Here is an 18,818-nt window from a genome sequence, read left to right as displayed (position 1 = left end):
ATTCTTACAGGGGCCTCACAATATATTTATGATAATATTTTGTACGTTTTCAGTAATTATAATGAATTAAAAAAAATTGAAAACGTAAATAGTGTATATCTAAGGCTCCGAAAAACTAGCTGTACCAAAGTTTCGACTGCAAAAAGTCTCTAATGTTTTTGTTTATTAAAATTTGCAACAAATGCTACGAAATACCCTTTTAGAGCTCTTACACCTGTAACTATGACTAATAGTGGATACCTACTCGAAGTTTGTGGGTAGCAGGTAAAGTTTGCAGTGGTAGGCAATATACAGGGGCACGTTGAAGGTGTCGTGTGGTGCCAGCATGGCAAGGCGCAGCAATCCGCAGAATGGATTCCTGACGGCGCCTACAGACTCCAGCCCTGCAGCCTCCAGCTCTGATTTCCGGTACAGAAGTTCCAGTGTATATGACGTCTCGTTGCGCACCTGGGAAGTAATGATTTATCTTCTTTAACTGTAGTTAATACGTGTCAAAAATACTCATTGAAACTATTTTAACTAAGCATTTTTTTTCAGTACACCAATACCTCACTTTGCGTCGTGGTTACGTTCCAAAAAAAACACGACGCAAATTGAAACGCCGCAAAGTGAATTAAGATTTTCTATAGCAAACCATGTAAAGATCGAAGATAGGTTCTAGGGTCACGAAAATACTACTTTTTAAAAAGAAAATTGAACAAAGTGAACATTTAAAAAACAATAATTATATAACTCTGCCAATAAATAAATTGGGAAAATATTTATCTTTTTTGTAACGAGAAACCACACGTAAACATTAATTTTAATTTATAATACTCTTTTTAAAAAAAGCACACACTGCATTACAACACACTATGTAATTGAAACTTAACTTTTACAATTAGCACAACAAAGTGAAAATAAAACTGTATTCAAATTGCGTTGATTTTTAGTTAGAAAGGGAATCCCCGAGTTTTTTTGGCATGGCGCAATTAGAAACAAAAGTGTTGCCGTATTTTAGAAAAAATAGAAAATTAAAAAAAATTAAAGACTCGAACCCGAAACAACGCAACCTCGGAAATCTAACGACGCACAGTGAAAATTAGTATTAATTAAGCAGCGACGCAACTTCGAAAAAAACGTAAAACGAAACGACGCAAAGCGAGGTATTGATGTATATATATAGATATATATAGATTCCGCAGGTTTCGTGAGCCTAAAGGTAAAAATCACTTCCATATAAAAAACATATATTATAATTACACAATTATAGAAATGAAACTGGATTCGATTTCCGAGTATCTCCAGTATAATTTGTAAATTATACAGATGTACCAAAAATCAACGTTAGATCAAAATCGGGTTACATGACATCTAGTGTCTATCTCAAATAAATGCTTTAAATCTCGTTTTGTAATGATCTATTATATTTGTGAAGTCAAACACAGTGTTTGTTTCTGAAATGAAATAAACGACATTCAAAGCATTTAACTCTTATTATTTAGTTTTATCATTATTTCTCGTGATTAAAGATTAAAGGTTAGGAAACAATACAAAATTTGTTTCACACAAGTCATTGACACTTTGACATTGGCAGTTGAGAAATTATAAAATCTTTTATTTTATTATTATGAAAAGTATATTTTCTTTATATGCGTAAATAGTTATTTAATGAGAGTCTTCTATTCTAAGTAAGAAAAGGACCAATATTTAGCCACTTTCGCACATGCAGTGGTAGTCGTGCAACAAAGTGCACCGCCCGCCAGCTCGCTGATAAATGCTTATGCGGTAAACATTGCGAATTACACAACTGCCACCGTTAAATCACTCAACACGTGTTTCACCCCTCCACGGGGCATCTGCAGGAGTTATGTTACACCTATTAGTGTTACACAGAGTTATTTAACGTCACTAATTATTTACGCACCTGAAGCGGTGATCTCACAACGATCTTCTTGGCGTTGTACTTCGAACTCCTCTCCACCACCACGTAATATCTGGTTCCATTCTTACTCGGATGAAGTACGTGCAGCTTTGATACGGAGCGTTGTGGACAAATTATCTGTATATAGACAATCATACTGTTACAAAGCACGAGTTACAGAACCCTCTAAACAATAAACACTGAACCCTATGATCAAGAACACGCGCACCTTGAAGTTATTTACAATTCTTGTGTACGGTTCTCGCAAATTCTTACCGAGTACTATCTAGAACTTACTAGAACCTTATCCGTAGTATAAATAAGTGTATTCCACATGTCGACAGTTCAATGTTGTTTTTAGAGTTATAAGATTAAGATTTACGATCAGTGATACAAAGTGACTATTTGGTAAGTTATTTGGACAGTGATTTCTTGAGCGATTTGGAAGCGTAGTTTGAACTAAGTGAAACTATACTTTGTGTTAAAGTAGGGTGACCATCTGATTTGTGAATAAAGGACTCCTTGTGAACCAATGGTGTTTCATTTCGAGTCAGAACCCACAGTACGTAACAATTCAATCTACTCGTATACAGTGGCGTACCTAGGGGGGGGTCCGGACCGGGCGGCACTTACCTTGGGGCGGCATTTTTTCTATTTACTTATAGTTGTAAAACGCAACTTATTCATTTCATATTTATTTTGTTTCTTCAATAATAAATGGTTATTATGATTATTAGAAGAAGAAAATAGTAAAACGAGATCAGATGCTGGAATATTACTCAATTCCATGCAATCTTTTTTTTTCTATGATATCTTTATTTATGGGAACCCGTCCTTTCGGAAATTAAGGACGCTCAAAAATATCTGCAAGTAAAAGGGTTAAATGTCCACCAATGCCATATAAAACTAAATTCCAAGCAAACACATTTCATGGAACAAAGAGATACGCTAGTACAAAACGCTGTTATAGCAGCCAAAATAATTTGTGGAGAGTTGGAGATATTGACTGTGCGTCGAGTTTGAAGGAAAAAAAAATATGAGTGGGGAACATTCGACGTGGAGACGTGGGGCTAACCTTAGAAGAAGAAGTACGAAGAGAAATGTTTTCATCTATGGACAGAATTATAAAGGAAATAAAAGAACGCTTCGGTCAGTTGCACGGCCTTGTAAGAAAATATTCGTGTATAATACCGTGTAACCTACTAAATGAAGAATTTGAATGTCAAATAAATGACTTGGTTGACATTGATAAAGAACAGTTCCATATTGAAAGAAAAAGGATTCAGGTTTTTATGGCTGTACCTACACTAAAAAAAGAGGCAAAACATTAGAAAAACGGGGAAAAGGGCCCTCTTGATCGGCTAAAATTTATTTAGCAGTATAGCTTGGAAAATTTTGTTCCCAACATTGTAATTTTGTTAAGAATATTTTTAACAATTTCAATCAGTGTCGCTAGTTGCGAAAGAAGCTTCTCAAAATTGAAGTTGATAAAAAATTATCTTCGTTCTTCAATGAGTCAATTAAGACTACAAAATCTTGCAATATTGTCAATAGAACAAGAAATTACAAATAATATAAATTTTGAGAGCATTATACACGATTTTTCTAGTATGAAAGCTAGAAGAATAGATATTATATAAATATATTTACGAGTGCATACAAATATGTCTAAAAAATTTACTCTGTGTATTAATTAATATTGATTAAATAACTTAATTATTTATTTATGTGTTAATTATTTGTTTTTTTATTAATTTATAAAAACCACTATTTGATTGACTTATAATAGAAAGGGCGGCAAACTGGAGATCGCCCCGGGCGGCAAAAGTTCTAGGTACGCCACTGCTCGTATATCTTTTAAATATATGACATCGTCTTATTGTGTGATATTAAAACGAATGTGTCTAATTTGATGAAGCAATCGAAAATATTATAATAATGCGAGATGAATAATACCATTTATTTAAAAAGATGGATTTGCGATCGTAAGTCGTGGATTCGATTCCTATATACAATCTTATATAATTTGCCGACTCTTTGTGGATTGATTGAACTCTAGGATCCCCACGAAGAGATCTTGGCTTAGGCTGTCACGCATCGATAATATCCGCTTAGCATTAATACAAGAGCGCCAGAAAATGCCAAACCTGGTCTAAGTCGGTTGCTATTACCTGGCATTACTTGGAAAGCTTTAGCGAAGAAAGAAGTGGCAGAAGAATTTCCAGCAACGCTTCTATCAAGTATGAACTGAGAAAATGGTTAACTGATAGAGAATGACTTCAGCATTAAGTTAGAGTAAGTTAGTTAAATAAATTAGGTAACAAAAAACATACGTTAAGAGGTTCCATGTCGTGAAGGCGTATGGACAGTGTGAGGTCCGTGAGACGGCGGTGTAGTTCTGCAGCTTGCGGTGGAGCTGCAGGGGAGGTGTGCAGCGAAGAGCTGGAGGTCACTGCAGGTCCAAAGCCTCCCTCGAAACTGCCCACAAACAACACCTTTATTATCCAAATAGATATTAAAACCTACCGATAATAGATCTCTACCCACGGATAGGTATATTGTCTCCATTGACATTACCTAAAAGTTTTGAGAAAAACTAAAGTATAGTTAAATTAAGTACGAATAGGGAAGAGGAATCCCAGGCCAACTACCTGTTCTGATAGACTGTTCTGTTAGAAATTTTTGATCTGTCGCATTACAATAAATAATCAGCTGTAACAACTCAACCTTCAGATGTTCACTGTTGGACATGGGTCTTCCGTACAGATTTCCAAAAGGACCTGCTGGAAGCGGCGTATATACAAGGTGGAAGGACCCTGTGAACCGGCAATCGATCATGTTGGAATTGTATAGGGATAACCTAGGGTTGGAAAGGTCTATCTATGAACATCCTATGGCAGAAATGATGATGGTGATGAGATACACGGCATGGAGAGAGTGCCAGAAGAGCATAATTGGAAAGAAAAAAGAAAATGAGGTTTCTTACAATGGCATTTATCAAGATAAAATAAATCTTCTGATCAGGATCTGAGAATAGCCCGCTATAACCTCAAATCTGTGTACTTTTTTCACTTTCACAAATATAATATTTAGATAGTATTTCTTTTTATGTTTTCGTATATTAAACTTTTTAGATTCCTTAAATAATCATTCAGAGATCAAAAAGAAAATAATTTTATAGAATAAAGAAATAATGCTTATCTATTCTTATAAAAAAGATATTATTGAAACAGAAATCAAAGACGTATCACGGAACCACAGAACCAGTTTTCTTACGTAAATTCCAACAAACAACATATATACTAAAAAACTCTTAATTCATAGATCATGCTCAAAATTGTTTCTTAGCATTATTAAAATTTTCCATTTCTCACTATTATTAAAATATATTACCAATCCCATTCGTCGCTGACGTCTGTACTCTCCTGCTTGGTCTTCTTGTCTGTCTCATCAAGCAAGTCTGCCCCAGAAGTATCACAACCTAAAATGTAATAGGATACTATTAAATAATTTACATTTTGTTCGTCTTCAACTACTCATATACAATGAACGATTTTTGTGAGAACGCCAGTAATATTTGAATTTCGAATAATCGTTGCACGATCAACCGTATAGCGGGGAACTCCCGTACTTTGCCGCATCCATCCGACTGCCAGTTTGGCTCCAACCGCGGACCATGTGTCACGTATGCGGCGCACTTGTCCGATTTAGTTTGTATTAGTTATAAAATTTACTATCATAATAATCACTTAATTGGTTTACTTTTTCTTTATTTGTGGTTTTATTTAATTTAAAAGAGACTACATATTAATAATTATATTTTAGCAATGATTTAAATATAATAAGGTACTCAGTCTCTAAGAGAGGCAGCATTTCTCATATTCTTTAGTTTTGGCCACTGTGTGCGAAAGACGCAGCTATGAAGAGGGTAGTTGTAGAATGTAAAGTAGGGGGGTTGAAAATCTAGAGGATGCTAAGTTTTGCGATTTTTGGTGCCACACCAGAACCTCCATGTTTTATCACCCTATTGTTAACCTTCGAGTTAAAATCGATTTCAAACTTCAAGGCAAAGACAGTTTAATTAACACTACAGTCCTTCGTTGTAATTAGGGTAGGTAGGTTCTCTTTACGTCTAAGGCCCTTTACTCCTTAACGACGGATGAATCAGGCAATCAATCCCAAGGATTCGCCTCTAAATTTATAAAGGCGAAATGTCTTGGACAGGAATTGTGTATGAATTGCATCGGCCATAGAAGTAAGAAGATACACGGATCAGTACCTGGAGTGCTGGGACGGCTGGTGTCCACGTCGTAGTCTGCGATGGCCAGCACCCGGTCGTTTCCTGCCAAGTCTGTCTCCGCACGAGTCCTCAGGTGTACAGTGGAACCGGGGCCTGGGAGTAAATTGGTGAATTGGTATTTGCATGAAATTAGATGTCATAAATCAAACTGGTCATGGAATAAATGCTTTCAATGCACCTTACTTATATTTAGTACGGTGTGTAGTGATCGTGGTTGCCTATATCGTGATGGACACACAACCTAGTGAAGGTTCTTGGAAAACGCTTGATGCAGGCCAGCTACAACTCATCCTATTGGAAATCTATGAAAAAGCCTGATAGTCTTATAGCTGATGATAATGATAATGACAATAGTCAGTGTTAGTAAAAAAAAATTAATTCTTATTTATACTATTATTATTTAATCTAGCTGTAAATTTTCAGGAAACAATAGATAACTGATGATTTAGATTTTCATCAGACACATCCTCTGGAATCCAGAATTCGTAGGCTACGAATAGGTAACAGGATAGAGCGTACAACTAAATGATAAAAACTCATGTGACCATGAGAATAACTTGAAAGCGTTCCAGCAAGTTGCTAACGCAAGTTTCCCAGGGTGCTGTGTTACAGGAACATAGGTTAATCATTTAAGCAAACAATTTTCTCGGTATAAAATACACATAAAATTTGATGTCGCAGATTAACTGAAAATAGAGTTTGAAAGACATATGTCTACACTAAAGATACCTATGGAAGGATATACCATAATCGCCACGCTGGGTAGGCAGATTTACGATGGCTATGTTGTATTATGATACGGAGAAGAGGTTGCTTGAAGATTTTATCCTGGGAATCGAACTCGCGACCTGAGATCGCAAGTCTCGATTCTCGTTCGATGAGCTTTCACTGCACTTTCAGTGTTTAATGTCGTAAAATTTTACAGGATTTCCAGAGGATGGGCAACAACGTCCTCTGCGTACCATATAACCAAACTGCGATCGCCAACCGGCCTGCTAAGCGTAGCGATTGTAGTATATACCCCAAATATATAACTTTGGGGGAGGCCTATTCCTTGCAGTGGGCATCGATTAAAAGTGAGCGTCGTCATTTCAACTCATGTCTATATGGGACGATAAAGGAGAAGTACTATCTGTTACCAAATGGTCATTTATTTTCAAACTACATTTACAAAAATTGTATTTTAAAATGAAACGTTTAAATATAAACCTGCACAGTTCCTTCTGCAAATTATATTATTTTATACAGCATGGCAAATATTTTATTGTATCCATTGTGAAGGCTTTTACAAAAATTATACTAATTGTAAGACAGAGGTATATATGTCTAAAAAGTACCCTAGAATGTCGTTTGTTGCCTTCCTACTTTATTGTGATATGTGGTAGAGTTCTATCACCTTGATGGTCAATATGTAACATCTCACCTATGTCGTTGATGAGTTGAAGACCGTTCTCAGCTGCGACGATGGCTGTGACCACTGCAGTGCGATCATGGGCGGCGTCAGCCAGGGCTCTTAGAGTACGGATTGCAGCCGGGGACAGTGTCACGTTGAGCGCGCCCCGTGATTCCAGGACTACGTACGTACATACTCGCCCTTCCATCTCCAGCCCTGAGTCCACGCTGCTTCCTCGACTTGGCTCCTGAAGAGTTCAAAATCATCATATCAAAATCTGTCTTTGAAAATTCGACTACAGATCATGCAGGCATTTTTTCCGTATTTATCGGCAATCAACTATAAACAGATTAGTTCCTTAACCTTTATCATGTTTTGAGTCACTCCTCAGAGGTAGACACATCATCATTCATCATCTATCACCGAATTTTTACATACCATAGCGTTTCAGTCGTTTAGACTAGCTGATTCTTGTCAATGCAAGTCGTTGGGGGTGATTTTTCAGTAGTTCATATTTTACTCTCTTTTACTTTTAATTCCTCCTAAACAGTTCTTATGTTCAGTGCTTCATAGATATCCGTGTTGGTGATAAACCATGGTGCATTTGATATGGTATTAAGTAAACCATTTTACAACCTTTAAATAACATTAAGATTGGAGTCGCTAGCATTTCCCCATGGACGTAAGCTGGCATAAATAAAAACTTCTTAAACTATGGGTCGCGACCCCAATTGGGGTCGCAAAGCAAAATTCTGGGGTCGGGAGATTTTAATGTCAAATATTTATAAATACCATTTTACTACTATTTGAAAATATTCGAGCGAATTGAGACGGTCGGAATCCACTTTTATTTTTGAAAGTATAATAAATTCAATTTTATAATATTCTGTGCGATTTTTAATTTTAGATTTTTGTATGTTACAAAACGAATTCTAATACTATATATATATATATATATATATATTCATGTGTAAATAGTATATTGCTACCTTATAAGTAAATAATCAAAAAATATTAATTTATATTTATTTTACGTTTGTATGGGGTCGTCAAGAAACTCGCAATCATAAATGGGGTCGTGAATGACAAAAGTTTAAGAAGCCCTGGTCTAAACAATAAACACTGAACCCTAGCATCAAGAAACACGTGATCTTGAAGTTATTTATAATTTTTTTGTACAGTTCTCGGAAATTTTAATCGAGTACTACCTAGAACCTTCTAGAATCTTATCTGTATTATAAATAAGTGTACTCCCCATAACGACAGTTTAGTGTTGTTTTTCGAGTTATAAGATAAAGATCTACGATCAGTGATATAAAGGGACTATTTGGTAAGTTATTTGGACAGTTATTTCTTGAGCGATTTGGAAGCGTAGTTTGAATTAAGCGAAAGTATACTTAGTGTTAAAGTAGGGTGACCGTCTGATTTGTGAATAAAGGACTCCTTATAAACCAGTGGTGTTTCATTTCGAGTCAGAACCCACAGTATGTAATAATAGCAAATATTTAATCATTTAATAGAATTAAAATCTTTGTAATTAAAAAAATAGTACTGCGGGCTAATTACTATATGGGAGCTCGGGATTCTTCCCGAGAAGTAGTATTCAAGAAGCTAGTATTCTTATAGTTGCTGCGTAATATATCTATAATAATGTATTGTTTGTTCTCAAAAATATCTAATACTGTTTAAAAAAAACAGGGATCGACACGGTTTTAATACAAGGAATATAAATAAACTGTGTACTCCGGGTTTTCGTCTTCAATAATTAAATAAATCATCTATCGGACAAGGTACATGTATGTACAATAAAATTACAGAGATTTAAAACTATATTGATGTTAATGCGTGGAATTAAATGTTGATGCTCACTCAGTAAGCTAATTATTGTCGCGCACTCTTTATAAAACTATATTTGTAAAGAGCAACTGTTGAGTTTCTCGCCGGTTCAACAGAACTGCCTTACGAGCCGATGGTAGCATCTTTTAGAGACAACAATGCCGACATTTTATGTCGATTTACGACTCTAAAGTACTCGGAACATTCAATTAGAATATATCGACATATTGAAATAAAATTTAAGTTGAGATCTAGTGATCTCTACCTGCAACGTTACATTCTTCTGATCCTCTCTTTTTCCCTTTTCTTCTCCGTCTACGAATGTCTCCGGTTTGTCCTCATCTTCTTCTCTTTCACTTAGTATTTCTGCCTCGCTCTGTTCTGGTGCTGACGAATCCTCGTTGCTTATTTCATCTCCACTAGAATCGCTATTAGGTAAACAGAAGGTATCATGAAATTAATAATAAAAATTACTAAAATTAACACGTTTAAGTTTCTTTATTTTTTCTATTTATTTAAGAATCTATGATTTAAAACTGTAAATAGTTTAAGAGATTTGTTAAACACTTTAACATGCAGAAAGGCGAGCTAAAAATAAATTTAATACTAAATATAATTGTTAAGGCCAACGGTAATGTCCGTGAAATATAAAAAACACACTATTATACAGGATTGGGAGGTTGTACTCCACGCAGTGACTAGGACCCCAAAGACCCCACAAGGACCAAGACCTTGGTTAAGGTTGACACTCGTCGATAATTATCGACGGAAACGAAATTCCCGTTTAGTATCCGATAGGGTCGAACATAGACTTGATGATATTTATGATGAAATTTAAAATAGGCTTATCTATTTCTACTCACTCAGTAAATAAATGCCCCACGGCAGTTGATGTTCTATCCCTGGCACCAATTTCATTATCAGAATCCGACTCTTCAATATCCAACGCCCTCAAGAACGACAAGCTTCCGGCGCTGAAGCCTGCTCCGTAACTCTTGTTCTCCTTCCCACTAGGGTTCCTGATGTATGTCATCTCATTATCCGTGTCGGCTTCATCGGCTGAAGTCTCAGATTCGAATCCGCTGCGTTTCTTTCGTTTTTTAATCGGCTCAGTGTCTGTTGGATTGTCCGATTCCGTTTCCACTTTAGTTTCTGTGTCGAGACGTGACGACATGGGAAATGCCTTTGCCTGTAAGAAACAAGAAAGAAGAACTTATTCTAAATCCTATTTATTGATCTATTTATGCACTTCATGTCTTGCAGGCATTCTCCGTCAGTCAAAACAAGTTTGGGCAGATAATTAGTGGCCAGGTAAATGTTTGAAAAAATATTTATTAATGGAATACCATATGCCAGACGTGGCCAAGCTCCTCGATAGTTCGAGCCGTTGTTCGAAATTTGAAATTTTTGGCAGCGGCAGTTTAATGCGCATTTAAAACACGCAAAGGATATTTTTTGCTAAAATTATAATTATTTGAAATTATATGACAAAAGTACAAAATATTTGTATTAAAGTAAGATATAATGGCACACGTATATAACAGCATTCCTAATAATACTTAAGTAAGTTAGTTAATTATGATCGGTGTTTGGATTTCGTAAATTATATGGTGAAATAATAATAATTATTCACACCACTAGTAATTTGTTTCGATTTTCTGTGAGCTGTAAATATCCCATGGATTTAATTATGATAATGTATGTTTGTATACATGTAGAAAGGAACTGGTAACCCTTCAACTTGATGCAGAGACAACCCAGGATAGAGTGGCCTGGCGCAAATTGATAAGGAGACCCGACCCCAAATAAAGGGAAAAGGGAAGGTAGAAGAGAATGTATGTTTGTATAAACCTGGAAGACATTGGCGGTGATTTCCCAGGGTTTCTGCCTGTTGCCCTCGAGTGTTGGCTCCAGCAGCGGCTCCCAGGATCGCAGACGCTCGTTGAGGCAATCCGCCTGGAGGCTCAACGAGCCACCACCGTGTAGTTGTCGCGACCAATCGTGCAAGGTCAATTCCGAAGACATCTAAGACATTTTACATTCATTACTTTCCTTCTAAATCAACTGTCATAAGTATGTTCATATCTTCATGTTTGATTTATAAAACTTAATTATCTATTAGGACCTTGAATAAGTTCTCGCTGTTTTTTGAAAGATGGCGTTGCGGCACTCTGTGCCTGGAATTTCGTACGGTAACAAATCACCAAAGTAGTGCTATATGTAATCTCAAATTATAGAAGAATAGAGTTTACCACAGTGTCAACTACATATTTATTTGCCTTTTGTGAAAATGTGTACTTTTCTGCCAAATAAAGTGTTTTTGCGGGGAATTTTATTGCACTGCTTTATTCAGAAAAAATCTGCAGCAGAAGCACACAGAATTCTCGTTGAGACATATGGTGACAATGCTTTGTCGAATACAACGTGCAGAGACTAGGTTAGGCGCTTCAAAAGTAATGATTTTATCTATAATATAACCACGAAACATTATTCCAGTAAAAGTGAATAATTTGGTAGAATACTCTGTTTGCATTGTCATAATTTTTCTTTGAAAATTAGATTTTATGGGAGGTAAAGGTAACGGTAAATATAATTGGTGTTACATTTTTATCATATTTTATGTTGGAGAGAAAGGGTTGGTATGGACCCCTCCAGTTCACTGTTCCTTCTTCAACGTTTACGGCGGCGCACATACACCTCGCCTCCCACCTCACCGCGCTTCCTCAGGCGTGGTACAACTGTTTCGGTAGCACTATAACTAAATTTCCCTTAGTCATATCAAAACCTGACAACGCCTTTATCTATTTCATTCATCTTTTCTTTATAAATCTTTTAATACTTAGTATAAGGTTCTTTGGGATATAGATATAGAAATTTAAAATATTAAAAATATGCATGCTACATATTTATATTGTCGTTTAGTACCTTTTAATTATTTCAACTGAAAAATATTTCATTTTTTTTACTAATTGTAATGCAAGTGGCCAATTACTTATGCCAATACAAAGCACGGACAAATAATAAACAATAATTAATTATAATATATAATAATTCGAAATTTGAAAACTGTTTTTTTAATTTGTTGTGATTAAGTTATTTATTATTTCTGAAACCATTGATTTTTTAATAAAGTGTATCATACATTTGTTGACAGCAAAACATATATACAATCACAACTTTAAAGATTTAACTTTATTTATTTAATATTGTTTATTGTACACTTTAAGATACATTTAATAAGTTATACAATAAAATACAAAAAAGTACAATGGGCGGTCTTATCACACAAGGCAATCTCTTTCAGACAACCATTTACGTGTACAAAAAATACATATTTACTAACAAACGAACATAAACACACAAAGACATACATACTTAAACATACACACATATGTACATAACATATATACTTATAATAAACAAGGTTTAATACATATTATAAACATAATAAAATAATAAATAAAAACATCTAACTGACTTCGATCAGTATTGGTTCGATCGCACTTGCCTCAGAAAGAAACAGAAGAAGATAAACAAATGAATTGATAGATAAATAATCATAGGTTTAATAAATGGTTCTTAATCATTTTCTTGAAGATAGGTCACTACCTAGTAATATAACACGTGCTAACTCACTAGTTAGCACGTCTTATATTCAGCGGTAAATCATTCCACAATCGAACGGCCTGCGTGGTGAAAGATTTGGCCATAAACGAGAAAGATTGCAACGGTATTTTTAATTCCAGATTCTCTGATGATGTCAAAGATCTCTCATGTGTATCCTGAAGAAATTGAAACCTTGATTTAAGATAAGAGGGAGTGAGTGGATTGAAAAGAATATTATAGAGTAGATAAAGTATGTGAGCATTTTATATCTATTTATAAACACTCTGTTTATAGTGATCAACCTGTGACGATATTGGAATGCGACTGGAACGTTACTTCTGGAAGTACAGTCTGTCGGTACAGTAAGTTGTAAATATAAACATTTAGTTTATATTTACAACTTATTGTTTAGACAAACATTTACAGTATAGGTCATATTAGTCATATAGCCCTCCACAATTCATATATTAGTGATATTGATATATTCTCGTGCTATCTCGTATCTTTTAAAATACAATTTCGTTCGAAATTATTGAGTACACAAAATACAATTTAAACCTCATTGGAACGTGACGGCTTGATGTGGTTGTGACTCGTAATTATTGCGGTGTGATATGCAGAATGCGCTGGATTTTTAATCCCTGTTTAGTAATGTTTTTCTTTGTTTTGTCATTGTTTGACTTTAAATCATTAAATGTTCTTAGCGAGATAGTTATAAAGTAACAATTGTAACTAATTTTATATTTCTAAGTTTCTAAGTTAGTACTTTCTTACTGCCTTTTGTTACTGTTTATCTCAAATAAAGTAAAGTAAATTTGAATAAACATTACCTTGATTAGCAACACCGGGATCCTCACGGTTTGTTCAATTTCAAACAGTATCCTGACACTGGGTATCATAATGTCGAAGGTCTCCGTTGGCCGGGTGTTGGTGTACTTCGGTTGCGCATAACTGTTCTCCATGCTGTATTCAGCGGCAGGCGGATTGCTGATCTTCTTCGGAGACCAGAGATCTTCGTCCGACCTCTCCGGTCTCGGGTTGTAACCGGCAAAGTTAAATGGTTCCCTGTCGTCCGGTACTGTCAGTTCCATGAAGACTTCTTCTATAATGTCTGTGAAAATGGAAGCATTACCTTTGTCTGAATAAAAATTATCATCAAAGGTTTTGTATAACAACTATAGAAAGCGACCTGCATCAAATATTTTTAAACAACCTTAATAAAGTCGACGTCGTTGGTTCGTGGTCTCCAGGGATAGGTAGCTCTAAATATTTAATGGAATCAGGCGTTACCTTGCGGAAGTCCATCCTAAGTAAGAAAAGGACGAATATTTAGCCACTTCCGCACATGCAGTTGTAGTCGTGCAACAAAGTGCACCGCCCGCCAGCCAATGCAAATCACACAACCGCCACCGCTAAATCATTCAACACGTGTTTCACCACTCCACGGGGCATCTTCAGCAGTTATGTTACACCGATTAGTGCCAAACGCTGGCTAAATATTGGTCTTTTTCTTACATAGGTAGCTCTAGCATTAAAATTCTGGAGTCAAAAACTCAGAATGTCTAGAGTTCTCGAGTCCAGAACATCTGTTCTACGCGGTATGTAAGTTAGGTGAAATAATGCTTTAAAAATGTACACAGGAGCGGAGCACGCGGTAGGCCTACGTGACGTTCGGGAACCAAGAGCTGGTCGAAGCCGTGTGGGTTAGCCCCCACTAGGTAGACCGAGGACATAGTCAAGGACGAGGAGAGTCGCTGGCTGCGTGCAGTACAAGAGCAGTCATCGTAGCGATCTTTAGAGGAGGCCTATGCCTTAACACGTTCACTGCGGCTTGAGGCCGATTCAGCCTCATGGTAGACTTTGCACTGGTGCGGCGCGTAAAACTCGTGTTTTCTCTCTAGTGCGGCGGCTGTTTACACTCAACCGTATGAGATATGACAAAAACAAATATAGCTTTCTTTATGTCTGTGAAGCATTGACTCAATATTGTAAAAAAAATGATTGAAACATGAGGCAGAAAAGGCCTCAACCGCACTACTAGGAAGTTCAGCTTGAGGCTGATTCGACCTCAGCCGCACCAGCTGAAAGTTCTTCAAAATTGGGCCCGCAGTGAACGTGTTAAAGTAGGCTTCCATTGGCTAAAAGGAAGAAGATAGAGCTAATTTGGTACAGCTGTTTTCTTATACTCACCCATAACAGTGTGTACAGTCGTGGCAGCAACGTGGAATTCAATCTCCGATACGGACAGACGCACCTTGACTCCCTCTTCTACTGTCTTGAAGGATTTGGAGTACTCAACGTCGCATGGCTTCAACACTAACTGAGGAGGCAGGGCTTTTAGCTTCGACTGCAACTTGGACATTATCTGTGGAATTATATAAACTACTAGCTGATCCCGCAAACGTTGTTTTGCAAAAAAAATTAAAGTTTTTAATTAACAAATGTAAGATAAGGGTTAATCGTAGAGGGGTGAAAATTTAGGTTTGTATGTATTTTTGTATGCTGTATCATAATAAAATAAAAACCAAAAAAATTGTCGAAAAAATTAAAAATAAAATTTACGGGTGGACCACTCTTATCACTTAGGTGTATGGAAAATAGATAGTAGCCGATTCTCAGACATACTGAATACGCATGTAAAATTTGGTAAAAATCGGTCAAGCCGTTTCGGAGGAGTTCAAGTTCGAACACCGTGACACGAGAATTTTATATATTAGATTTTACTATTCTGAATCTTTTCAACATTTGTACGAAAAATAGTGTAAAAGGAAAAGTGTGTAAATTTTTTTTTTCAAAATTAAACATGTTAAGATATATATGCTGATTGCTTTAATATATGGGACACCGTATCGAAAAATCAGTGGTTTCGGAAATAATAAAAAACGTAATGATAATATAGTAAAAAAAATTAAAAATTCGTATTACTATAGAGATTTACAAAAGAATTTTTTTTAAATGAATGTTTTACATTTAAAGTGATCACTTTATACAGGTTGATTAAAAACTGTTGTAAATATTTTAAAGATTTTTGGTGACAAATTTATGAAAGGGACTTGATGTTGAAGAGAAATGATGATGAAGCCATACCTGCAGCCCTGCCAGCGACACCACGAGGTTCTCCGTGTTGGAGTGGCTAGAGTAATCTATGAGGAGTTCCGTGCGAAGGAGTAACGCATGATTCTCACTCTTCGTCAGCTCCGTGAAGAACATCACCTCAGGCTGCCGGCACTGGATCGATACCGACAGACTTGGACTTTCCTCCGCTACTGAAGTCGCTGAAGCACACAAGGTTCATACAAAAAAAATAGGGTGATTGGTTATAAGTGAGAAAGGGACAAATATATAGCTACTTCCGCTATGCAGCAGTAGTCGTGCAATGAAGTGCACCGCCCGCCAGCTCGCTGATAAATGCGCGCGCGGTAAACAATGCGAAACACAACTACCACCGTTAATCTATTCTACACGTGTTTCACCCCTCCACGGGGCATCCTTAGGAGTAATGTTACACTGACCAGTGCCAAACACCGAGGTTATAGGTGCAAAAACCTAAAAAGATTTAACACTTCTTGTTCTTTGCTGATTTTTCCAATCTTCTTCTTTCTCTCTTATATCATTCTTTTTCATACTTATTTCCGTTCATTCATCGCCTCATTTCCTTCGACTCTTTCCTCAAATATCACAGATCCAGGTTATATAACATTTATTTACCTTAATTTACATTTATTTTGTGCTTTTTACATTCTTATTTAATACGCTAATTTATTACGAATTATCACAATTTACAATAGATTATAGTTTTTATTTTATTAATGTAACATTATTTTGGGCTTTATTATTTCTTAATAATTATTTTAATTCTAGTTTTATTTTTCTCTACATTCTGTTTATTTGGTTGCTTACCCGACGTGTATTAGTTTTATTTATTTTTATTGCGTCCTCCACTAAATCAAACTTACATGTAGAGTAATATCCGCTGGTAGAGTCACTGGAGCTGGGGAACCGGGCGTTGCAGTTGTTGTTCCCAGGTCTAGATGGATCCATATCACCCACATATCCATGGTTCACCAGACCTCCGTCCATTGTTTTTTCACCTATTCACGCAAAAATTATAATTCGAGTTACGTTCGTGTAAATAGAACCATTACATCATGGATGCACAGACTTATTAAGAGTAGGGGCCACTCGGGCAAATCATGAACTGATGGCGGGCCGGCCGCCAGAAGTATAGGTAATTAAATTTTTTGGTTTTATTCTGGTATAGAATTCAATATTTTTCGAATGTACGAGAGTATTATTTTTGCTGTCGGCGGGCCCCCAGTATTCGACCGGCGGGCCGCGGTCTGTGCATCCATGCATTATAGGAATGAAAACAGACCCTATTAAAGTTAAACAAACTCTATTGCGTATTTATTTGCCTTTATATTCTACTCAAAAATAGTTTCGGAAATAATAAATAATGTTATAATAATATATAGTATGGGCTATGTTACGTCATCAGCGGCGCATCAAAAAGAGGAATCCCAAAGAAATATAATTGTTTATATACATCGGGCGAAAAAGGGCGCTCTACAAAACATCTCTACTTGTGATTGGTTGACGACTTTTATTGTTTGAACATTGTTTCCCTTTGCACTCCGTTGTCGCCGTATTTGCGATATTAAAAAGCTAACAGTAAATCCGCTGTCGCCGTAGCGGCGACATGGTTGTTTTGCTGCCTTGGCGCCCTTGACAATTAGGGAAGTAAAATAGTCTGTGCTTATCTTATACTGTTTATGATACGTTTATTATGCTTACATTGTAATAAGAGTAAAAAGTGCTCGATTTAAGTTTATTTCGTTACATTCATAAAGTTATCACCCTTCGTTTAGTGAAGATGGAAGGCGAAAATTTTAACGATAGTTGTGAAACTAGTGATGTGAAAGATGAACTCGATTTTGCGTTTTAAGTGAAATAGAATTAGAAGATCATTTAGAGCATTTAGATCCATTGCACCTGTATAACAATCTATTGTCGAAAGTACCAGATGTACAAGATTACACTAGCATTGTCCTGGCGGAAGAATTATTACAAATGAAATGCCATTTAACAGGTACAATAAAAATCAATCGCAAGGGGCATACCTGGTTCAATAAAGAAACCCAAATTCGATGAAAATAAATTGATCGCTTGCAAAAAGGAAAGAAAGAAGTACGAGTGCTGGAGTTGCTGGTAGCCTATAAGCATTACTAGACTGGAGTGCAAAGGGTTAATAGTTTTAAATCAGTATAAACATGTGCTAAGCTTGATGAATATACACACTTCTATATCAGACAGTGGCGTAGCTAGGGGGTGGCGAGCGGGACGGCCGCACCAGGCACCACAAGCAGGGGGGGTACCAAAGTTGAAAATAATTTTATTGGTTTTTTTTTGAATGACGAATAATGAAATGTTAAAGAAAAATGAAAACCATAATTTAAAGTAAATAACATAAAAAGAATATCGAATTTTACTATTTTTGTGCTAAAAAAGTTGTTAAATAATATGAACATTAAAAAAAAAGTAAACGGTTACAAATTATAATATACACAGTGTTTAAGCCTTTCATTCGCAAATCACATAAAATGTTTTTTAAAAAGTCCCTAAACCACAAAACCCATTGTGCTCATGAGATTTACAAGAAGATATATATGTGTTGTGTTCAACATTTATGGACATGATCCTCTCCCTTAATGTATAAATCAGAAAGTTGGGTTCATAAAGGGTTCAAAAAATTCTGGAAACACATTTTTGTTTTATACAAA

General features: G+C 36.0%; 1 protein-coding gene across 1 annotated transcript in view; it reads right to left on the bottom strand.

Annotated features, from left to right (window-relative positions):
* LOC137933712 (intermembrane lipid transfer protein VPS13A-like) overlaps positions 1-18,818 on the bottom strand; it is a 79,680-nt gene that overhangs the window by 26,487 nt on the left and 34,375 nt on the right. The window contains exons 26-38 of the mRNA XM_068777736.1: positions 16,995-17,129; positions 16,126-16,313; positions 15,229-15,403; positions 13,869-14,149; positions 11,284-11,457; positions 10,296-10,621; positions 9,698-9,860; positions 7,627-7,843; positions 6,183-6,296; positions 5,297-5,384; positions 4,237-4,381; positions 1,907-2,041; positions 245-447 (exon numbers count right to left, since the gene is read on the bottom strand). Of these exons, the coding sequence (XP_068633837.1) occupies positions 245-447; positions 1,907-2,041; positions 4,237-4,381; positions 5,297-5,384; positions 6,183-6,296; positions 7,627-7,843; positions 9,698-9,860; positions 10,296-10,621; positions 11,284-11,457; positions 13,869-14,149; positions 15,229-15,403; positions 16,126-16,313; positions 16,995-17,129 (2,344 nt within the window). The remainder of the gene's footprint in view (positions 1-244; positions 448-1,906; positions 2,042-4,236; positions 4,382-5,296; positions 5,385-6,182; positions 6,297-7,626; positions 7,844-9,697; positions 9,861-10,295; positions 10,622-11,283; positions 11,458-13,868; positions 14,150-15,228; positions 15,404-16,125; positions 16,314-16,994; positions 17,130-18,818) is intronic.

This window comes from Battus philenor, unplaced genomic scaffold (assembly GCF_028537555.1).
Source record: "Battus philenor isolate CCGP_79_NKW_IND1 unplaced genomic scaffold, ilBatPhil1.0.hap1 SCAF_14, whole genome shotgun sequence".
Classification (NCBI taxonomy): Eukaryota; Metazoa; Arthropoda; class Insecta; order Lepidoptera; family Papilionidae; genus Battus; species Battus philenor.
The sequence above is the reverse complement of the archived record's forward strand: the minus strand, read 5'-3'. Positions and strand labels throughout refer to the sequence as shown.